Genomic DNA, 25,521 nt, shown 5'->3' with positions numbered 1-25,521 from the left:
TCGGGTCCTGAGGGTGCCAGGCCAGGGAGCTCCAACCTGTAGTGCCCTATGGAGCTGTGTATGTTGGATATTCTTAATGATGGCCCTGAATAGTAAAATGTACAACCAAGGACATTTTTCAAAGCCCCCTTGCCTCTCTCCTAGCTGAGAAACAGTTCATAGCAAATCTTACTGCTGTTCCAGGGAGAAGCAGCAAACCCTTTCATTTGTACATGCTACCAAGCACAGTTGCATCTGTAGCTATAGACCAAATCCAGATAGCTGACCTTCCTTATTCAAAGTTAGGTGCCTCAGACTCCCCATGCCAGCAGCACCATTTTGCTTTCCCTTCAGGAGCTAAGCGTCATTTTGACTTTTGGCTGCAATAGGTCAAAAAAGTGTGGAGATGGAAGTCCAAATACAAAAACATAAAAACAATGCGGAGTCCTGTGGCTCCTTAGAGACCAACAGACTTATTAGGGCATGTACACTTACATTTCCAGATAAACTCTGCTCCCACCCTGTTGGGTGCATATATATAAGGTGTTTATGTAGGTGACATATTTCCTTGTGCAGATGCTATTTGTACCTGCAATTACAGAGTACACACACTAAGAGAGTTGGAAATGATGCACATGCAGAGGGTTTTAAGATTATGTAAATCTTAGTAATCTGTTTTTATTCTTTACCTTTCTATTAGGGACGTGGAATAGAGTTGGGGGTTTGGAAAACAGCGTGGTGGCCACTAAAAATCAACGTTCTTTTTCTTTCTTGGCTTGACTTTAGACCTTCAATGGTAATAAGAGACTTATTCTAAATTTAAAATTGTGAATGTTACTGAATTCCGTAACTGAATACAGTTCAAATATGAAAACCAAAACCTGATGATTCTAGTTTTCTACTGCACCAGAAAGATGCATTGAGGAAATAAATTTACTTCGCATTATGCATTAATCTAAGCAATTTAAATCTACATGTGTACTTAGAGAATCACAAGTACATTTAATTTTAAACAATTAAATCTTAATTGACTTTTGTTTTATTCCTGCTACACAAATCAGACAAGCAGTAATCCAATTGAAATAAGTCAAGCATGTGTTTACTACACTGAAGCGGGTAGGTCTGGAGCCTGGTATTTTAGCTCTCAGATGGGATTTCTCTGTTTTTGCAGGCACTCAGCCATTACCTTGTCCTTGCCAGCACCACAAAAATTCAACAAGGCTGCCAGTCAGTTAACTTGTATTTATTAGCATAAGATGTAACATGCTAAAATTTAGGACAAGTACCAAACAGACAGTATAATGCTTCATTTTAAGACATCGCAGGTTTGTTCACCATACAGCTTACTGAAAATTAAAAAACACGTTCTGCACAAATCCATTAGTTTGTTTTCTTTATCTCATCTAAAGTATGACATGAGCTTAGTAATATTGAGCATCTGTGATAGAAAGGGGGATAGAATTCTAGGGTACAATCAGTATGAGTCATAATAATGTTTTTCTCTGCAGCATTGATGCTTCTCTACATTTACTGTAGGCCATATAATGTGAAGCACTTCCTTCATAGAACTATGTAAAACTTGCCTGTTTCTAGCCATGCAGGTTTTGACTAATTCTTCTGATTTATGTAGTTTCACATTTCTCTTTAAATTTCAGATTAGTAATTGAAATCTACTAGGGCGAAAGCAAAACTGAAAACTAAATCAGGAAGTTTTCTTACACTCTTTATTGTGTATGGCTCCACTGAGTTCTCAAAGGTTTGTTCAACCCAGAAGAGAAGGTCTGTTGTGACTCATGGGGTGAGCTAGCCCTTTAAGGGAGGGATGAGGGCGGGGGGTGTTTAAGGCTCAGCACTCCCCTGTGCCAGATTTAGCCCACCGTCGCAGGTGGAGAAAATGAGAGCATGGGCCCGGGTATGATAGGCCAGGGGAGGCTAAGCTTTTGCCACCACAGCCACTGCTAACTCTTTTCAGATGCCTGGGCTGTGGTGGCCTACCCTGTGCTCTGCCTCTTCCCTGGAGCACCCACTGCTAAGTGAGTCCCTCCTCTCTAGAGATTCCCACGGCTTGCCACATCTCTCCTCTGTCCCCCAGCCCTGAGAGGGTTTCCTCATCAGCCACTCACCTTGTCTCTTCTCTTCTCCATCCGCACAAGATTCCCCCCCCATCCCATACTGCTCCTACATCCCTCCTCTGCTTCACCCCTTTTCCCCGCAAGACACCTGCCACTCATTGTGTCCCTCCTCACACCCCCACCCCTGTGAGACCTTGCTGCATTCATCCTCTCCTCCACCCTGCAGTACCCCCGTTTGTCATTTCCCGCCTCACCTCCCACCGCTCAAGCCTGACTCCTATGGAGAGAGAGGGGAGGAGGGATGTGGCAAGTGGTAGCAGGTGAGAGGGGCTAAATGGAGAGGGAACCAACCAGGGCAAGGGTACAGGCAGAAGAGATGTGGCAGGGAGCTAGTCTTCCCTAGAGGAAGCTTCACCCGCCACCCATGAATGAGAGTATAAGGGTAATGTGATGAGGCGTACTAAGAACTTCCTGCTGGGAGATATACGGGTGGTTTGTATTAAATCCTGGGTGAGATTCCAGAGAGAACAGGCCTTGGAGCATAGAAGGCCTCTTTAAAGAGTGGTGGGAAAAGCAGTGTAAGTGTGTGACTACACTTAGCCTGAATTCACAGGAAAAGGTCCAGGGAAGGAAAGACAGGGCAGCTTGGGTTATGGGGCAGATGGTCCAGTGGTTTAGGGTTCAAAGGCTAGGGACTTGTAGTAAGGCTGATTATAGATTCTCCATATGTCATCCTATCACTCACTGTGAGGTCTGTAGACATCCGTGTCAACCGGGAGAAAAGAGAGTGGAGGAGAGCTAAGGAGGGTTGGAAAAGAAGCCCAAAAGAGCTAAATACTATTCTGGAATAAGACAGATGCTGAGAGGAAGGGCTGTGCTGGATAAAAATCTGGGGTGGAAGGCAGAATTTTATGCCCCTTTTTGGACTTTAACTCTGAAAGGGATGGACTTTTATTGCTCAGCTGGAGGGCTAAGTCACCACAGTAGGCTAGCAGTGCTGGAAACTAACAGTTCCTTATCAGTGGGAAGGGAGAGGAAACTGAGGCAGCATGCTGTGGGATACTGAGGCAGTGAATGGGCTTCATATCTGTCTTGATAATTCCCTGCTATAGTAACCCAAATGGAGTCATGAAATGTAACCTTAAAGTTCAGGTCAGATTATACCAGCCTTACTTATGGAAATACCACTCTTTAGTCTATGTTAACATGCACAGTTTCCCCCTCCTCAGCCAAGTTGTTAGCACAATGTCACGTATTCTGAACGGGAACAACAAACTTGGTATTCTATGTGAAACTGGACAACAAACATGAGGCTGTCTGATCCTATCGTCTGTACACAGACAAACATTCTACTGGTACATTAGGTGGAAACAGAACTACAAAGGGCCCTCAATGGCTGAAGACTAGCATACATAGCCAGCTATCTGATTAAATTTTCCAGAACCGCTGAGACTGATGTTACTCAGTGTGGCTCCCTTTTGTCTGCATTAGATTATTCCATCGCAGGGTCTAGACTTTCCCAAGGCTTGCCTCCTCTACAATGAGACAGCAGCCCTCAGCCAAACCACTGACTTGTTTCTGTTCTAAAGACCAGTGGCAAGTGAGGAGGAGAGTTTATTAATCTTCTTCCAGCAGTTCAATGGCCAAAAAGGATGGGGGTAACCATAAACAGCAAATTATTGGAAAGTACTCTTTTCTCCAGGTTTTAATATTGCCACCAGCCAGGGGCCCGTTTTACATCTTTGACAGAACTAATTACTTAAGACATAGCAACAACCAGGTCACATCTTGTAAAGATTTTAAAATGGAGCCTGTCAAGACTTAACTAGCATCTAATCTTGCTCTTCCTTCAGTTGTTGCATAAGTAGGGATCTTATTACAAAATACCCCTATGCACAAATATATATTTGATCAAATACTGCTCCAACTGAAACTATGGCAAATCCCCCATTTACATTCACTGAAGCAGAGATGAACCTCTGAACATTCTTCTCCTAAATGAAGGGCTTTGCTGTGGGAATATCTTTGTTCTATTTGATACAGGCTTGTTCCCCAAAAGAACACCTCCCCAAGATTAGGCATAGCTACGTAATGACCAATTTCTTTGTTTGCTTTAACAGTCTTTGACTAAGTGTCGAGTGAAACTGTTTCTGGCTAGCTCTGATTTGCCACTGTTTGTTAAATGCAAAGATGATAACAGGAAGATGTCGCTGAAGGATGAGTAGGAAGATGGAAAGGTCATGAAATAAAACTTTTAAAGAGTCGCTATAGATCCAGGGAAGAGTGGGCTAATAAAGGTCATTTTTTGTAATACAGAATTTTTGTCTAAAGTTCAGAGGGATTGACAGATTCACTGGGTCCCGGAGTAAGGCAGAGGAGGGGGTGGCTCTGCACTCTGAAAAGGGTGGGGCCACAGGAGGAATAGGCAGGGGTTGGAGCTAGTTTTTCCTAAGCTACCTCAGCACTACCTGGAGTGCAATGCACCTACCCCAGCCCGCCCTTAGTGGCAACCAAAGCGTGCCACATGGCACTCTGGCAGCAGTTTTAAGGGCACAGGGCTCTGGCTGCTGACTCTTATATGGGTTCACAAAATTTAATTGAAGTGCTTCAGGCAGTTATGTCTTTGTGGTCGTGGATAACTCTCTTCCTCCTCCTGTTCTTCATATCTAGATAGAATTTCCTGATTTCACAATATTTTGTTCAGTGTTTTACTTCCTCTGCATAAGCTGCTGATTCTTGCAATTTTTCTTGGTGCTCTATTTCTTTGGAGCTGGCTGACAAACGCAAGCTATTGGTCTGACTCAGAAATTGTTCATTCAGTATCTGGGCATAGATATGTCTCCTGTTGTGTACAAATCCTTATGCACCAGCTAGACTTCAGTGCAGACTCATTAAGAAGTCTTACTCATACAAAATGTGCTTATGTCCCAGAGAACAGCTGCTGCCTTGGCCAGCCCTTGAGTTCATGGGCTTGGACAACTCTGAAAGTGATGGCTTTCTGTTTATAATTAGTGATCAGAAGTAGCTGACCAATATCGATAACTTGGTGCAGTGTCTGGTGATCTAGTTGTGTAACTAAGGCACTATCAGCATTTGAAATATTGACCATCTGGGTGGTTGTTACAAGAAATGTGCATTGGTGATATGCTAACTATTGTTTTCCAAGGAAAGGAAGACAATCAGAAGTGGGAGTTTGAATTGGCCATGACGGGCTCTCCAAAGGCAATGAATAACCATTATAAGAATGCTGGTTCTGATTACTTCATGGCTTGGCTACAATGTAATTAACTGGTAACTCTTCATACCTGACTATTTTAATTTCCTTCTCAGCTAAGAAAACACTGCAATGTGAACACTGCAAGAATGTTTTCTGTTAAAGTTAGTAAGTATCCACAACAGTAAGATTAATATTTCATTTGCAGAAACTTACTGAATCAAAGTAGGACAATATTCTTAATTCTTCCAGCAATTTTTAAACCACAAATTCTGCAAGTATGTGCAGAAGCCCAGAGAATAATATTTAATTTGGTTCCATGCTGCTATTCTCTGATTTTGATTTGGAAAACTTCTCTTTTCATGGTATGAAGAGAAATTGCCTTTACACTCAATATTGCCTTTGGGCTGAGTGTTGCATGGGTGATATGAGTGAACTTGCACTTCCAAGTGTCATCTTCTGTAACTTGCAATAATGTGGAAATGTACAAAACCCAGTTATGAGCCTGTGATCCATGTCCATAAATTGAACTTCAGGGAAAAAAAGCCATGTGAGCTGCTTTGTTAAATGTAACTACGTTTTTAGCCCAAAGTCAATGTTAATTTATAAACTGAAACATTTGTCCCTGGCTGAAGTTTAAACATATTTTTAAAAGTTTTGAATGTATTCAAAACACTTGAAAAATAATTCCCTAAATGCCAAACTCATTCCAAGAAAACCTTAAATTTAGCCCTTGAAAATTTGGATTTTAAAGTTAAGGAATCTTGTACAAGCCTCAGAGGGGTAGCTGTGTTAGACTGTAGCTGCAAAAACAACAGAGGTGGGAATCCTCATTGATTTAGTATCTTGTACAGTTTTTTCTTAGGTTCATAATCATTTTGTGAAACTAAAAATACTAATTATATGTGAGATGCTATTTTTTCACAGCAAGATATATTGTAATATATGTTTTTAAAAGCAGCATTAATGATTATTTTACCTAATGTTCTGCTTACAGATGCATTTGAAGGAGAATGTACCAATACCTGTGGTATTGTTTGACAAATGGTACTTAGCACTTACAGTATATTACTTTTTCCAAAGTGGTGTACAAACTACATCCTCTCAGAAGCTCTGTGAGGAAGGTACAACTATCCATTTTACAGCTAGGAAAACAAGTTTAAAAGCTACATCTAAAGTATACTGTAATTGAGATACTGATACACATCAGTTTTGCATCTCCAAGTCTTTATAATGTCTGTAAGTTGTGTAGGAAACTAGAGGCTGTGGTCCTGAAAAGAGTAAATGCCCGTGTCACCTATCTGTTTGTCATCTATGGTGATCTGAACAGTCACAAGAGATTGTGTGCTGAGGAGAATAAAAATGATAAAAATGTGACATGTTTAGAACAGTTATTTGAAGAGAATAATTTAATGATATTAAATGTCTGTGACTCTTGACAGACACCACTACTACCATACAGCTCTTCCAGCATAGTCAATCACTTGCTACAGAATTTCCTTGCCATTTTTCTTTTTTCTCTGTTTGATGCGGTATCTATGCTACACAGGCTTGAAAGGGTTTAAGATAGCCAAGCAGGCCTATTAACTCTACCAGGTGCACCTGGAGAAGGAGTGAGGGAAATGTCACTAGTTAGGAGGAGGATCAGCAGGGCAGGAACAGGTGGGGCCAGTATAAAACCTGGGAACGGTAAGCAGCAAGGGGGTGCATGGAGGAAGGCATGGAAATAGACTGCAGTTACTCCCTGAGTTGAGAGGCTGGAAAGCCCAGGGAGACCAGACAAATAGGGAGAACCCCACATATACAGCAGCAAGGGGTCAAACTATTCAGAGATCATGGCTGCTTGTTTTAGGGTCCCTGGACTGTAACCTGGTGTAAACAGTAGTAGAGAGGTAGCAGTGTTAGTCTGATCTTGCTAAAACAAAAGGAAAAACTATACAGCACTTTAAAGACTAACAAGATGGTTTTATAGGAGATGAGCTTTTGTGGGCCAGACCCACTTTCTCAGTTGATCACCTATTAAACCATCTTGTTAATCTTTAAAGTGGTACATAGTTTTTCCTTCTGGTGTAAACAGTGAGACTGGGTCCCAGCCACTGAGAAGTGGCCAGGTTATTGGAGACACCAGGCAGACTGCAGGTCTGGAAGGACTGAATTCCCTGGAAAGAGAATGTACCAATACCTGTAGTATTGTTTGACAAATGGTACTTAGTACTTAGTGACCTTGCAGGAGAGCCAAGCCACAAAGAGGAAATTGCAGACCCTAGTGTGAGTGTGGCCACGGAGCAAGGCAGAACAAAACAGGACATCATGGAGGGGAGCATGTAAGCTCAGGATGGCCAACTAGAGGCACTGCTGTTGGTGAGCTGACCCTCAGGCACTGTCACTGATACACTGTACTTTGTTTGTCAGAGTTGAATTGTAAAAGACAAGTTGTGAGTGCCTGCATCTGGCAGGTGGAGAGTTGCAAGTAGTCTCTGATGGGAGAGTACACATACAAACATTGTGTATACAAACATACCAACTGCCACCTTCATTTATGCACCAATAGCAGCAGCTGACAAACTGAATTGTAAGGTAACTGTAGGGTGCGGTGGTTGGACCCCATGGAGTCATTGTGAAGTATACCAATTTCTAATATATTTTATAAGCTGTTCTTGTGCTCTATAATAGGTATATTCATTACCTTAGATAGTATTAATAGGTTTGCTTTTTTTTTTTTTTTTTTTTTTGAGGGTGGCCTATATAGTGGGGAAACTGGGCATGGAACTCTTCTGCTATAGGCAGTTCTGGAGTGCAAACTCTGGCCTTAGAGATGCCTTATTCCCCATGGCTGCGGCATATCTATAAGTCTCTGCTGCAGCATCCAAAGCAAAGCCAACAAGCCCTGAGGCTTTATGATGTAGATATTTTTAATATACAATTAAAATGTTGTGGTCTAAGTCTTCCTTGTCTCGGAAAGACTATTGCCATATTCATATTTCTGAAACTTGTACATCAACTTCCACATCAGCATCCAGTCTATCAAATGCTGTTTTGCAGATAGCCCATACTAAGGTTCACTTTTCTAGCTCCCTGCAAACACAAATGGTGGCTACAGCAATCTGAAATGATAACCAGAGTTCCTTCCCTCTTTCTATAGACTATTCCCCAGGAAATACAGAGTAAATAGTTGGCTGGTTGTATACAGTCTGATTAGCTTTCCTTATCAATAGCAGGCACATAATATGGGTCAATTTCTGATCTCCAATAAATACTGAAATATTTTAAAGAATTCACTTGTTTATTAGGTGGGAAGAAGTATTTGGAAGATGTAAACACAGTGTGGTGTAATCTCCCAAGGCAAGGAATGGAGCTGTAGTGTTGGCTGGCAAATCCATGTAAATTTAGATCCAGTAACTCTGCCCCTCAAATCCTGTCCATTCTAGGGCACTCATATAAAACTGTGTTATGTGGGCTGCCTGGGGTACATTCTATTGCCTCACAGCAGAAATATTGATGGTTTCTCATGACTCTAACTTAAACATATAACTAGAGCTCTGCATGGATACAAAATGTGTATCCACATTTGCAAAAATGAACCATGGATGAGGATACCTGTGGATATAAAGTGGATATCTGGGGTTCAGCAGGGCCCTACTTGTAACGTGGCTCTTGGAAAGCCACTGATAAAGCTGACATATTCTCTTGATCTTGCTGTATTTCTAATTTCCACATTGTTTTTGCTGCATGCATGCCTTTTTGAAGCAAGAAAAAAAGCCATATAGAATGTATTTATAATTTAATGGTGCTTTCAGGTCCTACCCCGTCAGGGGTGTCATTATACAAACATTTGGAGATGGTTCTTACACTAAAGAGCTTGCAACAAAATACAAGTACAGGGATATTTGAGTTTATTTGAGTACCAAGAAGCAGAACCGTAAGCTATTACTTTTTATTTTATACTTAAAATAAGGGCAGCTTGTGGGAACAGAAAAAAAAAATATACAATAGGATGCGTGTTTGTTTTTTTCTTCAATACTAAGGAGTATTGAAGAAAGCTGAATATACAGGTTGAATCTCTCTGGTTCAGCCCAGGGTTTGGCATGATTTTAGTTAGCTGGATGTCCATTTATCATGGGTGTGGCCAAGTTTCCTGAGGTCCCATAAAGTTTGTTTGAGAGCCAGGACTGGTGGCTGTAGTATTCGTATTATTATTTAGCTCTAATTTACCCATAAATGTCTTCTAAGAGCCCAGTAAGCAGTGGAAGTGTTGGTAACACTGCTAGATAATATTGACTTCCTGTGGCTTGGCAAATTCTCTAGTTCAGCACTGGTCAAGCCATCTAAAGATCTTTTTATATAGTGGGCACTGAGAGTTCCACGGTAGCTAACTCTGGGAAAACAGCCATTTTCTGAAGTGTCTGCCAGTGCCTGCATATACTGCATAGATTTTTGAACTTGTAAAAGCATGGTAGCAGATCAAAGCACCTGGCTTGCTTTTGGGAGGCAAGCAGATAAGGCCCATCTTAATTTTCCGTTTGCCTTTAACTTCAAAAGACAAAGGAGAAGGTGCAGATGGGCATAGAAGCTTTCAAACAGAACATTTTTGTAACCTTACAAAGGACTGTACAAAGGTCGGACTGAATTGCTAGTGAATGATAGTAACACTAAGGTGCCATATCTTGTGCTGAGATGATCCATCAGTAGCACCTGTCAGTTGTCATGTATGGTTTGGGTTTGAAATAAGCAGATCTTCTATTTTCAAGAGATAAAAAGCCATGACTCCAATAACTCTTTTCCTTTTTAGTGTGTTTTTCTCCCTCTTTTCCATTAATGGAAACTGACAAATTACCTTTATTTGTAGTGTATTTGTATTGTTGGAGGGTTCCTTAGCTCACTTGCAGCCCAAACCTGCATCACACCTTTATAGCCCTGTAACACAAGCCCCATGAGCCTAAGTGTGCTAACACAAGCCAGTCACAGATGCTTAATTGTAGAGTAGATATACCCCACTTGACAACCCCAGAGTGAGTAGCCTTAATGAATCTTGTCTATACAATTTCAGAGAACACTAAAACCAGTTTGAGGACAGTTGAGGCATAGAACCAGGTTGGAGAGTCCCACAGGAGGATCTGGTATAACATAACCTTATTCTGTTCTGCTCCTTTAGGTTAAAAAGAAAAGTGATTTAACTTAGCTTGTGATGAATCATAGAATTAGCTGTCATTAACTGTGCACATTGGCTGTTTGTTTTAAGAAGGATGTTGATCAAAACATTACATGAAACATTTTTAACATGAAGTGTTTTTATTTAGCAGTTGGGACAATCTCCTAGTCACAGTTTGTGGAAAGGAAGACCCACAGGTGTTGGAAGAGCCAGTTGGTAAATGATTGGAATACACCAGAGTAATGTACTTGGGTCCTGGTCCAAGAATGGAAGAATTGTGAGAGTCTACCCCAAGACAAGTAAGTGCTCTTGAAGAGATTGGAAAGGAAATAATGGGGGCAACTAGCCCTTTCTGGGGCAGCCTGTCTTTGAATAACTGTATTTGGGGCCAAATCTGAAAGTCTTTATTTAATTCATTAATGAAAATCCTATGTCATTGCCATGATTACAGGCCTGCTTGAACTTCTGTTCCACTTCTGGTCTCTCCTGACTGCACCTTGTCAGGTGTTAGGCCTCATGTCCTTGGCTAGAGTGAGAGAGGAAAATACAAAATTCAACCCCAACAGTTACACCAGGCTTAGGGTACAATACCTCATCTATTGCTATCACATTAGGGAACACAAGCATATCCTCTGACTTAAATGACTAATCTCGCTGATGGGAGGAGAGAATCCAGAGGAAGTGAGTATGGGGAGCACAGAAAGTAGTGATTTAATGGCAAATAATGGTGCTTTAATGGTAAATGACGAATAATGGATATTCCTTGCAAGTAGTCAGAACAAATGACTGCTAAAACTTGTTTGCTCGAACTACTAGTTGATTGGAAAATATCAAGCAAGTTAACTTACAAGCAATCTGCTGACAATTTGCAAATAGAGGAAGACAAGGTTGATTTAAAAAAAATTAACAAATTTACACTGTGTAAAAAAAGGGAATACTTCCGTACCTCTGTTTAACACAAACACGTGGCTTACACATTATTTTTGGTTATGTAACAAACTGAACATGTTTTCTGAAATCTCAATGCATCAGTAAGTCACAGGCCTGATTTTTTGAAAAAAAAAAAAGAAAACAAGTATCTAGGAGGCTCTTGCAAAAATGCAAATATAGGTCATGACATTTAGCAAATGAAGGAAAAAAATAAGCAACACTCATACCCTCAAGTGTTTGGTTTCTATATTTAGATCAGATTGGTAGTAATTAAAAAGTAAAGATAGGAATGTGAAGAGGCAAATAATGTTACTTTATTTTGGTTCTACTTATTCAATATGGAAAACACAGTTGCTGAACAGCAAGGTTTAAATGACATGATTTATTGACTTAGCTAAACAGGTACACATGGAATAAGGGTCTGTGTCTGAAAACTTCAAAGTGAACTTTAATTTGGGAGAGATGAGGAGCTCTACAGAGCAAGTTCCCAGTAGACCTATTAGTCAATGTGTAATGTATAATGCAGCTATAAATTACATATGGAAAAGCTAACATTTGAAGCTAAAATCAACAGATTGCGTGGGAAACTTTTAAGGCATGAGTGAGAAATTTGAAACAAAACTTTTCAAGACCACTGGCACTTTACAATTGTGAAGAACAGACTGTGCTTTGCAATAAAGATAAAGGTAAACTAGTTGCAGGTTATAAAACAAAGTGTGGAACATTTTGTATTTAAAAAATTGAGCAGGCTAAAAGGTTATTGAATCTGATTTACTTTTTTGATGCTGTGGCAAACATGCAAATATCTGAATTTTTGTAATTGGTTAAATTCAACTTCAGTTTTTTTCTTCTGAGTTTCAGATTTGAAGAAATAGATCTCAAAATAAATCAGCTAAAATTAATGGGGATTACCTGTTTTGGTTTAGACAGAACTATAACAAACTCCAGACTTCATATATTTTGATGCAAAAGGAGAAGCTGACTCAACTTCATTTAAAAGATTTTTTTGACGCTTAGGAAAGGGCCGTGTGAGCAGCAGAGATGTAAACGGGTCAGGTTTCAAAAACATCTTGCATGACAGTAATTGGGACACCTTCTCTATGCTCAGAACAGGCACGCTGGTGTCACTGTCTTTTCCAGTCTGACCTGCTAATATACTCAGCTCTTGTCTTGATGGAACATGGCAATAAGTATCAGATGAAGTATTTTTATTATGTAAAAATAAGGCAGAAGTTCATTTCATATTGAATACCAAATAGCTGTCAACTACTTTCAGGAACTAACTGTTAGAAAGGTGAACTAGTAACCTACAGGTGAAGTTCTTTGCATTTAGTTATCTGTTCTTATGATCTAGTCTTTCTGGTTTTGGTCATAGGGTTAAAACTCTAGAAACCTAGACCACCCTATGTAAGAGAATGGTTAACTCACATGCAGAGTTAGCACAACTGCATGAACTTGATAATTTGGTGAGGAATTGTCCGTCTGAATGTGAAAATATCTGATTACTATGTAAATTACCATAACTCCACAAATCAGGCATGTGATAGGCATTTTTCTGCTCCACGGCTTTTGAAAATCTGCCAAGCTAACAGTTCAGAAGAGCCAGCATGGCATGTTTTGCAGCCTGAACATTTTAGTTTCATTTCCTTTCTGAACATACTTGACATATGAAATGGAAGTTTCCACAATCTCTCTTCTTCTGGATGAACATGCTGTTCTTCTTAATCACGTTCTTTTTTATATTCTCTAAATTAGTTGAGCAATGTTTCAGTATTAGAACTGAGATACTGCACAGAAGCAACGCAATGGATAGGAAGGTTTTTTAACTGAATTTTATTGTACTTTTAATTTGTTAAAGTCTCACAAAGCACGATTTATGGCACCCACCTGCACTCCTAAGCATCCAAATGCATTCTGTGCCCTAGCATTGCTGACAGCAAGACACTGTTTGAGCCATTTTCATTATATGGGTTCTATGTTCCCCCTCTTCCTTGCTCTTGCATAACCAGCACTTAAGTTTGATGTGCAAGACGCATAGAATAAATCTCATCAGCATATCCTGCAACTCTTAAACTTTGTTCTGACTGCAAACCATTTTGCAAAATCCATTTACAGATGTAAGTACCCCAACCGCACAGCCTCCTGATGTATGGATCTCAGTGACAAGCATGCCTGAAAACTGGAATCAAGTCAATAAAGTTTGAATTGTCTATCCCTGGAATACAGAGAGAAGACATGTGGGTGGAAAATCATCACTTCAGTTTGCAATAAATCTAAATTGAAATTATTACAACCATTACAAATCATGTAGTATATTTTAGCATTCAAAAGCTCTATTCAAATTTTATAAGCCTACAACAAGAATTTCTGAGCACCTTCTGTCTGAGGCCAGGTGCAAGAAGAACTGAAATTACTTAACCTCCTCCCCCGTGACTTGTTTTATTTGAGTGGGAAAGGAAGACCGCCTAGAGGCTTAGTTTTACTTCTCTTTTGTGACACGGTTAAAATGTTTATTTTTATTCTGAGGGCATTCAAGTAGTTTCAGTCCAAAATTTAAACTCCATTAAAACTGTCATGATCAATTAGCAAATGTTTACTGGATACTTAAGGGACTGGCTTGCAAAATCCCCTTCCAAATTATGCACATGATTTCTCCCACCCCCACCCGGTTGCTGGTGCCATGATTCATTTTGGAGAGTCTAACTGCATCAGTGTGCCCACAAAACAAGCATTTACATGTCTAAATGCCACTTGTGCCAGCAACTAATTGTAGGCAAAAAATGCAGTAAAAATTAATAGGCTTTTAACAAAACCCCTAAATGGCTACAAATAGCAATAATTAATATTAAAAAAGCCACACTTTATGAGCCAGCTTGCATTTCAGGACACAGTGGGAGGGAGGAAGAAGCTTTCTCTCCTTTGGCTCATTTAGGATGCATGATTTGGTTGGAACCTTTTCTCTTGATTCTGGTTCTTGATATGTGATTTGCAGTCCCATGAGTTGTGCTTTGGATTCTAATAATGCACTGAATTCTAGAGCATCTTTCAGGCCTTGTTTCATTCAGCAAGATATATAAGCACATAGGTAGTTCCACTGGGTGAAATTCTAGCCAAACTGAAGTCAATAGCAAACTCCCATTGATTTCAGCAGAGCCAGGATTTTAACCAGTGGGGGTTTAATGTTTAAAATTAAGTATGTGCTCAAATATCTTGCTCAAAAAGGGGTTCAGCTATAACTTATTACAGCAACACGGAATGTGATGGAAGTCCTTTTGGATTGGCAGCTGCAAGTATTGGTGCATCTTACTCATAACTCTCAGAACTTTCAATAGCTTTGTTGAGGGGGAAAGGCTGAAGCCTACTTTACATCCCCATCTCCAAATACCAATGACGTGGGAGCAGAGAAGGGGAGGAGAATAGGGCCATTTGGTAGCATGTGGAAGAGTCTGCGTTTGTAGTGGGAAGTGGCCATCTACAAGTATACATGGAAAGTGTCAAATGTGTGCAAAGGATACCAGATGATTTCCCTTGGCTCTGTGAATATATCAAAAAAGCAAACGCGGGCACTGAGAGGGTAAGCTGAAATTTGACCCAGTCAGTGAAAGATTCTTGACATTTGTCAATGCTTAGATTGCCTAAGCTAAGTTTCAGGTAATTTGGAAAATCTTGAAAGGGGGTTCTTCCCCTGTTTTTGTTATGTTGTGCATAGCTTTATAAAGCATATTAACTCAGCATATGGAAATGCTTTATTTTTCTTTTTTAGTTTGAAACACAATCATTGATAGGAGTGGAGAGAGAGAAATGGAGTGAGCCAAAACAAAACTAGTACACTTTTTCAAATCACTTGTGAACTGATCCCTGATGACTTTAAAAAAAGAGAACTTTGCTAACTCATTTGCTGACTCCTAAAAATCATCCATATAAAGTGTATGTCTCCTCCCATGCACTCTGAAAACTCTTCTCCAAGATTAATTATATCTCTTCTTGCAGGATAAGTTCCATTTAGTCCATCTATTTGCCTTCAAATAATAGCTACTGAAGAATATATTCCAGCCCTCTTTCTAGACTAGTTATCTACCAAGCAAGGTGATTTCCACCATTTCTCTTGGCATATTATTCCACATTGCAATCTTGCTATGAGAGGGGTGAAGGATAAACTTAACTGTTGTCAGTATGACCCCTGCTATGACCTGGATGTTAAGTCTGGTCTTTGTAAAGAGGAACGTGCTTGAACACAGGTATACAAAAGGAGGGGACAGGTGAAACTGGTTTGAACCTGTTGTAAGGGCTGCAAAGGGACTGTGAGGGGACAAATGATTGGAGGGAATTTGGTGCAAAGGGGCATGACCTGTATATGCATGCAATTGTAAGTGGTCAGTAAAAGAGGGGTAATTACCATGTAAGAAAATACAAAAGACCTTGCCTTTTGTTTGGGTGGTTGCAGAAACTTTGCAGAAACTTTTTTTTTCTGAGTATCCTGGAGGTTTTTGCCCTGGAATGCATTCCTGAATAAAGCTAGTTGCTTAAGAAGGGTGTCTGGAATTGATTTGGTAGGGGTTTTGGGCCCCCATCCGAACCCTCGGATTAAATTCTCCGTCAGGGGCTTCCTGATATCTACACTAGATCTCCTTGTGCAAGTTCTCGTTATTGCCCATTGAATTGCCGTACCTAATTTGTTTCCTTGCTGTTTACACCCTTTGTAATTTCCATAGATATTTGAGGTCTATCCTTGGATGACTTGGCTAAATGCCTTTTTCCCCCCCAAATGATAGTAAAATCTTCCACTCAGTATAAATGAAGTGTTTGTTATTTTGCTGACAGCATTTTGAGTGGTAGCCGGAATACTCCAGCTAGGAATAATGAAATAGGACTCTGGTTGTATTTTGTTGGTTTTTGGAACTGGGGCCATGATTACGAGGGACAGCCGGGGGCATTTGGGCTGGTGTGGATGAGTGGGTCATTTCAGTGTCTCAAGTGGGATAACATTTAATTTTTTTACTTGTTTCTCTCAGAAATGACAGTACTCCTAAATGCTTGGGTAGATAATTAGACCATATGAATCTCTGAAGCAGATATGATTGGGGGGAAAAAAAGCTGATTACAGCAAGCAAAGGCATATGTCTTCCACCAAGAATGCAAAAATGCTGCCAATACCTGGGAAACATTTATCTTTTGGCCTTTTGTTCAATGTATGTGTCACTATCTGAAGTGTGAAAGGCTGATGTGTTTGTGTTTATGTACAATTCTTGGGGAAAGTTATAGCCATACCAATCTTGAAAATAAGACTAACTCATATGTGTGTAAGAAGGTTCAAATGTGACTTTGGGGAGGTAACATTATACGTAATACAGGCAGTCCCCGGGTTACGTACAAGATAGGGACTGTAGGTTTGTTCTTAAGTTGAATTTGTATGTAAGTCGGAACTGGCGTCCAGATTCAGCTGCTGCTGACACTGACCAGCGGCTGACTACAGGAAGCCCGAGGCAGAGTTGCTCTGCCCTGGGCTTCCTGGAATCAGCAGCTGATCAGTTTCAACAGCAGCTGAATTTGGACGCCTGGGACAGAGCAGCTGGGGCGCTGCCGCGTAGGTCCCCGCAGCGCCGCACCTCAGCACTACTGGACCAACCCAGCAGCACCCCAGCTGCTCTACCCCAGGCGTCCCCAAGTCAGCTGCTGCTGAAACTGATCAGCAGCTGATTCTAGGAAGCCCGGGGCAGAGCAACTCTGCCTTGGGCTTCCTGTAGTCAGCCAGTGGTCAGTTTCAGCAGTGGCTGACTTGGGGACGCCTGGGGCAGAGCAGCTGGGGTGCTGCCGGCTTGGTCCAGTAGCGCTGAGGAGCGGAGCTGCGGGACCAACCCAGCAACACCCCAGCTGCTCTACCCCAGGCGTCGTTGGCGAGAAAAGCCTGGTCTGCTGGGGGGGGGTGGGGGTTCGCTAGCTGCACCCCCCCCCCCCAGCAGACCAGGGAGACGCGGGTGGCGGGACTGCCGAGATGCACCGCGGTCCCGCCCACATCCTCCGCGGCTTTGCTCCGCGTCTCCCTGGTCTGCTGGGGGGGGGGGCTTCCAAAGCGGAGCAGCTTTTCTCGCCCCGGAGGATGCAGGCGGCGGGACCGCGGCGCATCTGGGCGTCCCGCCGCTCCCGTCCTCTGGGGCGAGAAAAGCCTCGTTCGTAACTGCGGATCCGACGTAAGTTGGAGCCGCGTAACTCGGGGACTGCCTGTTTTTCTCTACTCTGTTTTTTTCTCTAATCTGCTCTGTTTTATTCCCATACTTTCCTCCATAGATCACTTCCCTTCACTACTTGTTCCATCTTTACTTTATAACTCTTTTATTATGGTCAGTTAAATTAATGAATTATCTAAACAATGAAGCTGTACTGATTAAAAGGTTACAGGGATTGTGAGGGTGTAACATGAAACTCCCTTGGCAAAGGATCCCCTGTTCTTTGAAAACTGTTATTTGGCAAACTCACTGTACCAAACAGATGTCTTACCTTTACAAATTACTGTTTATGGAGAAATATTTTGTATCCCCAGAAAGCTCAAAAGTTATCAAGAGTCACTATCCTTGTGAGACGTATGCTTGGGTATTAGATTTTATGGCACTATTATGCAATACCGGATAAATCAGCTAGCATACAAGCTATAAATCTACCTTTTTTGCACTCTCATTGTCTGTTTCTTTATGAAAATAAAGTCTGTCTCTCCTCTCTCTCTCTCTCTCTCTCTCTCTCTCTCTCACACACACACACACACACACACACGCACACACGCACACACTTACTTTCTTCCACTGCTTATGGAATTCTCTCTAAACAAACCAAAAACTTAATGGCCTATTTCTTCCCTAGCCAGGTGTTACTAATTTTTCTTTGTCATTAGCCAGCACACTTCCCCCCAGTATTCTAATTGAAAACATGAAGAAACTTACTAAAGCATCTTCAGTTCACTTTATGCTCTCTAGGAATATTGATGAACTACAGCAAGAGTTTTAAATCTGGTATGTGAGATGGATAAAATTCATTTATCTGAGCAGCTTTATTTGGGTCAAATATAATGCTGACCTCTCTAACAGGCCCAATGAGAGTGGACCAGCACAGATGAGCACCAGGAGCAGGAGAATGTAAGGACTGTTAAGTTCAGTTGCAAAAGTGGAGAACTTTGTTATTTTAACTCCATTATCACCTTATTTTTAAAGGTAATCAGCCTAGGGTAGTTAAATAGTGGAGTTTGTTTGCATTGTCATTTTTTTCTGTTGAAAAACAAATATTCTTTAGTGGTTCTGGTCAGAGGTTATACATATATTATACTTCAATGAACCATGCCAGTTTAATCCAGTTGAGGCTATGGCTGGATGTTAATACAACAATCTCCCCATTCTTCTTTTGGAGGGCACACAGACACTGAATTCTATTCTTCCAGGGACGACTATATAAATGTAAGCTTTTTGATTCCAAAGCCTTGGAAGTCTCATGTGGAAAATACATTAGCATGAACTCATTGCAGTTGACCCACTGTACGTTCCTCATGAGCTGTACTACTGAAAAAATACACTTGTGGAAAAAGTTCAAACCAGAAAAGATTCTCCAATTTCAGACAAATTGAAGGCAAACCGGGCATGGAGCTAAGAAATATGTTGAAGTCACACACCTTACGCTGACACTACAAACATGGTAATTGTTTCTGAATGTTTTTTCAATGGTCCCCAAACTCCCTGCACTGTCTCTCATGGCACCTTAAGTTGTTTCAGAAGAGACAGTGGATTTTTATCAATGTTTTTAGGACACTCCCAACTGGCACATTCATCACCTCCACTTTTTGGAGAATGGGGGCTGATAAAGTAGCTCCCTTACTCCCCTTTCCTCAAAAGCCCTCCACCCCTCATTCTACAGCAGGGGGAGGGGGAGAGGTGGAAGGGGAAGGGATATCCTGGAGGGAAGGGGAATGGTAATTCTCAGAAACTAAATGAATAGGTTCCTTTTTATATCTTATTTTACAAGCATTCAGGCTGACTAGAACATTCTTTTCTATATGAGCCTTTGAAGTCACATGCTAAATTGCCACAAGAATACTTGCAGCCCTTAAATGCTTGTGCATTTGTTAGTGTTGGGATCCTACTGTTTGTTGCTTGCAAAGTGAAAGGCAGTTGTGTTATGTTTCTTGGGGTATTTGCAATGTGGGTTGTGTTTTTTCATTCAGATGCTTTTTTTATGCAACCCTATTGGAGCCAGCCAAAAATCAAATCTGCAGTTTCAACTTAACCACGGTTAACAGAACAAAAGCAGAAACGTCTGAAGAGTAGTTTTGGAAATTGGACTCCGCTGAATGGTAAGCTTTTCTCTGTCTTGTACTTGTCTTTGTTCTGGATCTTTCGTGCCAAAATTAAAGCAAATGAACTTGGGATTCACATGAGCTGGCCTGCTCCAAACCCACACAGCTGGATCTCTGGAGCCCCTTGTTTAACTGGAGAGCATGCACCAGAACTGGCATGCACCCCTTTCCACTCCAAAACTAAAACTATGGTTTTCCCCACTTGTGGCAGCAGACAGGTCCTAGGTAAATGAGAATAAAACCTCAAATTTTGCATCTCCCTGGTTAGTATGTTTCCACTTTCAAACTATAAAGTGATCTCATTGTGTAAGACCTAGTCTACATGAGAGCTACATCAGTTTTACACACACACAAATATCTTAAACTGGCAGGAACCCCCTGTGTGGACACTTATTTCAGTTGAAGAGTAACCCATTCCATGTTAATTGTAAGACTTAATCAATGTAACTAAATGGAAATATCAGATTTCAAATGGAAATAGAAACTGCACAGCCTTTTGCACAAGTTTAATACCACACCTCTAGTTAATCCAGTGTGACTTTCTCATGTAGACAAGGTTTAAGGGTCTTGAAGAATATTTATTGAAGTTTATAAACCACTCTGAGAAATCTTGCAGGCTCTGCAGTTTGAACTCCACAGGAAATATGATTACTTTATTTTCCCTCTTGAAAATGTCTCTGCTTTTGGGACTATATAGCTATTCTATGAGTACCAGTCTCCTGGCTGCAGGAAGTAATTAATGTAGAATTCCAAAAAATACATTGTTAGATAACGGAAAATTGATTCCCCTAACTAGGAATGATACAGCAGCACAGTTTTCATTCCTGGCTTTTTTTTTTTTTTAAGCAATGTTGCATGTTGAAATCTGGCTGAGAACTGGAGTGAAAAGACATGAAATGTTTGATTAGATCTGACAGCTCCCATGTTTCTTTACTTAGGTTGACACTGGTATTATAACAAATTTAGAATATGCTCTGCAACTTTCCCATTGTACGTATTCTGTTGCTGCAATACAATAGGCCACAGGGGAAGTTGAACAGCACAGAATGCAATTAGAACACCAATGTAAATTAATATTTTGTTAAACTTTGGGGATGCTATGGGCATCAGAACATATATATAATGAAATCTGAGAAATGACCATGTTTTATCCTCTTGCAGGGAGAAAGATGTTTTGTACCATGCTAATATTTTATACAGGGCCAATTTTAGGGATGAGTGAGCAGAGCAGTATCCTTAGATGCCAATTTTCATGGGATCTGGGTGACCAGGGCTGGTTTTTGTTCAGTTACTCTAGGAGTGGGAGGTTGTCATGGTGGGAAACCTTTTGACCAGCAAAATGCTTAGGGGAAGCCCTGTATTTTTACATTTCAGCTCCACTACATTTAGCCTTATTAGTTGCTATCCAATACGTAGCAATATGTTTCTTTATCCTGTGATTGTTTTTTGCTGGGAAAGTCCACAGTGATTGTATTGTCCAGGTTCTCCAGAATCTGCACAGTGCTTAAATGTTTGAGTTGAAAACACTGTAGGGGAATGTCAGGTCTTTTCAGGAGCCAGCAATTTGGGCTAGGTTTGGACTGACATCCTCCTCCCTTTCAAATGCGTGTGTGGTCATTGGGACCTGTGATGAAATGTACAGAATTGGGAAGAGGAACTGGAGACTGTGTGGAAGCAGGAGGAATGTGGAGGCAGGAGGAATGTGTACAGAGGATTTTCATTTGGCCATTCACAATCTTTCAGCACCCCTTGATCTGTTCTAAGGCTATGTCTAGACTGCAGAGCTTTTCTGGGATACCAGAGAGATCCTGGAAAAGCTCTGCCACATCCAAGAAAATGGAAAAAAAATGAAAAAAAATATCGGAAAAGCAGATGCATTTTTCGGCATCCCTGTAAATCTCATTTTACGAGGAAGAAGGGATGTTCCAAAAGCAGGGTTTTTTCCCCCTGAAATTTGGCCCTAAGTAGATAGGCCAAATTTTGGAAAAGCCTCTTTCAGAAGTAAATCAGAAAAAGATACACAATTTGCATGTTGCAAATTGTGTTTCTTTTACCCATTTATTTCTGTAGTGTAGACATAGTCTAAGAGTGCAAATATCTAGAGCTCAGGAAATGGGAGTAGCGGCAGTGGAAGGACATGGACAGGAAGAAGGTGAGTGATCTGGGAAGGACAGGTGAGAGCTAATCTTGCCAAAAGAGGAGGGGGAGGCAGAGAGATACGGAGAGAGAGAAAAATCTTTGAGAGAGAAAGAATCAGAGTGGAGTGTGGGAGAAGACAAAATGGCATCAACAGGGCTATAAATCTGACTTTATTTGAACTTGTCAAATGGAAAGTAGGCACATTTAGAAAATCCTGTGCAATGCATATGCTGAATAAACTCTGGGCAATTTAGTTTTAAACACACAAAGCACTCTAGTATCCACTCATTAAGATGTTTGAATAAAGTAAGATCTAAGAACTTGGAACCTTGTAGTCTCCTGCCAGTCAATTCCCCCCCACCTCCCTGTGGAAAGCGCCTTTTCACGTGGTAAGTTGTAAAATTTGTTTTCCTGCCGTTTCCCTTGCACAGTAAATCAAATGAGAATTTTTTCATAGCTCATGAATGGGTCCCTTTATTTGCATTTTTAAATAAATGTTCAAACACACTTTTTATATGAAATGTTAACATTGTGTAGAGATAAAGAAGGGGTTAAGAAGGAGAGGATGCTATCTTTGGCAAGAATAAGTACTTCAGATTGAAGAGTATATGGATGTTTTTATGATGTGTATTCAAGGGGTCCAGTTTTGAATGTGTGGATTATGGTACTGTTTTTCTGCTGCTGCTTTTTAAGTTTACTAGCCAAGCCTCGCCTCACAGCTGCAGTGCAACAGGCTGAGGGGCAGCAGAGTGGGGAAGATGCAGAGGCAAGGTGGGTGAGGCATGGGGAGGGCATGCACAGGAAGACCTGGAGGGCACAGGCTCAGGGAACTGAGGGAGGGACGGGCAAAGCGTGGTGGACAGGGACTTATCACCAGCCCCACTGCTTGCAGGATCTCCACTTCTCTTTGTTCCCGGTCCGATGTGCTGCTTGGAGAAGTCATTTGCCACTTTTTCCATGGTCTGTTGCCCCTGTAACTCCTCACCCAACTGCTGGACAGGCCATCCCCAGGGTGCAGGAGCAGTGCAGGGCCTTGGCCCACAAGCCACCAACCCCAGTGGGCACAGGTCTTCTTGGTACACTGCTGCTGCCAGCTCCCCCCGCACCTGCCAGCCACTTGCTGGGGAGGTGCCGAGCCCTGCCCCGAGGTCCCCCCAATAGCAGCCTGAGGGGAGGGGCCCCAGCCACACTCATCACTTCTCATTCATTCTGGCATTTTCTAGAAACGTCGCAAGTCTTCTCAAATGTTCTCTATGACAGATGGTGTGACGGACACCTCTCCTTTTATAATACTATAGATTACACTACTCGGTAAATAGACATTACAAATGTTTTTTATTTAATCGACACAAGTAATTATCAAATCTTTTCATTTAAGTGCTATTTTTCAATAAAGAAAAGAAAAGGTTAAAGCAATATATCAAGTAGAAAGAGAACTTGAATAAAATAGGAAAATCGTTAAAAGTCAGAAAAAAATGCATGGACCCACTATGGCTGGTGTTTTCCCATGGCAGTAAACCAGGGCTTCAGCTCCAGCACACAGACAGGTCGCTGCCTGGCTGCTCCCACCCTGGCTGCCAATCAAATTGCTAGCACATTGATTCAGAATACATATTACAATGAAGCAAAGAGAACACAATTTGTTTCATAGAAGACAATTACAACAAAATGGTAGATAAGTTCTTAAAGTTCATAAAAATCCTGTTGAAAGCTACCCAATGGATTAAGTCTTCAAGTTGCTAAGCCCCTTTAATTGCCATTGAATGGAAGTTGGGGTACTTTGGGCTTCACGGTATTGGGCTCACTTTTAGCTACTACAGTGGATTTTACACCCACCTGCAGAAGAATGTTGTCCCTGCTTAGAGTGGATTGTGCTTGTGCACAATGGCGAATAGTTCAAAGACCCTTGAAAACACTGAGAGTTCTGCCCTCGCCATGTTCATTTGTCCTAGGTTATAAATTTTGTTTGGATGAAACAAAACAGACCCAAGCAGAAGGAAAAATGATCCTTTCAACTGCTGGTGGTATAAGGCTGTTTCATCTCTCCAGGCAGTTTAATCAGAGTGTGAGTTATCTAATATCTTTCTGGCCTACTATTCTTCAACATGTCTGCTCTCTGACCCCTCCCTTCTCTTGGTTTGCTAGATGAAAAAAAGTCCATTAGGCAGCAACCTTTCAGATGGGAATAATGAACCTGTGACGTGGAATAATATATTTGCTTTTGTTGGAACTTTGACTGGCATTTTTTTTTCTTGTATTGGTGTTTGGCTATTTGCCAATTCTCTGGCTTTGTTTTTCTGATAGAGCTTACTGGGAGGAAAGGTAAGACCCCAAAAAGAAGGAAGAACATACAGGGGTTAAAAAGCTGGAGTGACCATCTGTTTCAACCACTAGTCCCAAAAGGGACTGCCCCAAAGAAAGAGCCAACTAAAAGGAATTGTTACAAAAGAACTGAAGAGAGGAGGCCAGAAGAGGGAAGAGTTCACCAGAAATCCATCTGCATAACCCTATTCAGCCAAAAGCAAAGATTTCAGCAATTAGATCCCAGAATTATTGCAACAAATGTTTGAAATTACAGGCCTATAAACTGGGGAGCTATTTCATGAGAGACATTACTTCTGAATGTTTTTTTATTTGAATTACTATCTGCTTCCCAATGTCTAAAGTTAGAGATAAAAGTGTGGAGAGGGAATTCTTTTCTTAATGTAACACATTAAGTCCCTCCCCCCCGGTAAGCTCTTAGCCACATAACCATGCAAGTATTCACATGACTTTGCAGGTAGAGTGCATATTCAAATGTGCTTTGTGTCCTTTGCCAATATAAGTGTCGGGCAACTGGGGGAAAAAAACTAGATCTTATTGATGGGCTACAGCCAGTGTATAACAACAAACTTAGTTATCAGCTGACAAGTTGCATTTTGAAATCTGCAATTTTTTAGAAATGCCTTAGTTGAATTGGATACAGTATAGCCGTAAGAATTTGCACTCCCACTGACTGGGCAACACCTACTGAGCCTTGTAAATACCAGTGAAAGTTGCTCATGATTTTATCTTTATTTGGCATATCTTAATCTTGGGTGATTTCCCCAAGATTTCCTCAAAAGTGCAAATCTGCACCACATCGACTAGAAGACAAAGAGCAAGACTGGGGCGGCACAAAAATGAACTTCATTTAGTATTCAAAATTATATTTGAGAGCTGACGTTTTGTTTTTAATTTTTGGCAATATATGTATATCCATTACTAAATAATTTTGTATAAAATATATTTGAGATACCTCATTTCTGTGTTTTCTCTATCAAATCTTTAAAATGTGGGGAAGGATTACTCATTTTATGCAAATTACACAGGGTACAGATTATTTTTGTTGTCTTTGGCATAATTCCATGTCTTCTTTCACTGCAACTCCTCTTTCTTCTTTCCTCTTTAATATTCTTGGTTTGCTCAAACTTCTTCATAACAGTTATTGCTTCTACTTTTACCCTAGGTCTCTACTGTCAACAACCACATGCATAACTTTTACCAATGCAGTGAAGAGCCTGATCAAAAGAAATTTCTTCTTTCTTTGTGAACTTTTTTGTTATTTTTTGACACCCAAATGGGAGACCTTAAGGAAGTAAGTTGCTGTCAATCAAGCTCCATTTTCTCCCAGATTTGAATATCCTCTTCAGTGCATTTGAAATGATGCATTCACCCAGTCATTGGG

At 40.9% G+C, this 25,521-nt stretch overlaps 2 protein-coding genes across 2 annotated transcripts in view; both read left to right on the top strand.

The window, feature by feature from the left end:
- The window catches only part of MED12L (mediator complex subunit 12L), a 479,380-nt gene that overhangs the window by 429,393 nt on the left and 24,466 nt on the right, over positions 1 to 25,521 (top strand). The window contains exons 48-52 of the mRNA XM_075937725.2: positions 5,382 to 5,433; positions 10,563 to 10,713; positions 18,942 to 19,018; positions 19,545 to 19,673; positions 25,303 to 25,431. The gene's annotated coding sequence lies outside the window, so the exon portion shown is untranslated. The remainder of the gene's footprint in view (positions 1 to 5,381; positions 5,434 to 10,562; positions 10,714 to 18,941; positions 19,019 to 19,544; positions 19,674 to 25,302; positions 25,432 to 25,521) is intronic.
- LOC102463960 (deacylase AADAC) overlaps positions 19,572 to 25,521 on the top strand; it is a 105,154-nt gene continuing 99,204 nt past the window's right edge. Inside the window, exon 1 of the mRNA XM_075937731.2 lies at positions 19,572 to 19,673. Within this exon, the coding sequence (XP_075793846.1) occupies positions 19,671 to 19,673 (3 nt within the window). The 5' untranslated portion in view covers positions 19,572 to 19,670. The remainder of the gene's footprint in view (positions 19,674 to 25,521) is intronic.

This window comes from Pelodiscus sinensis, chromosome 10, assembly GCF_052426305.1.
Source record: "Pelodiscus sinensis isolate ZL-2025 chromosome 10, ASM5242630v1, whole genome shotgun sequence".
NCBI classification, from domain to species: Eukaryota; Metazoa; Chordata; order Testudines; family Trionychidae; genus Pelodiscus; species Pelodiscus sinensis.
This window is presented reverse-complemented; position numbering and strand designations above follow the sequence as displayed.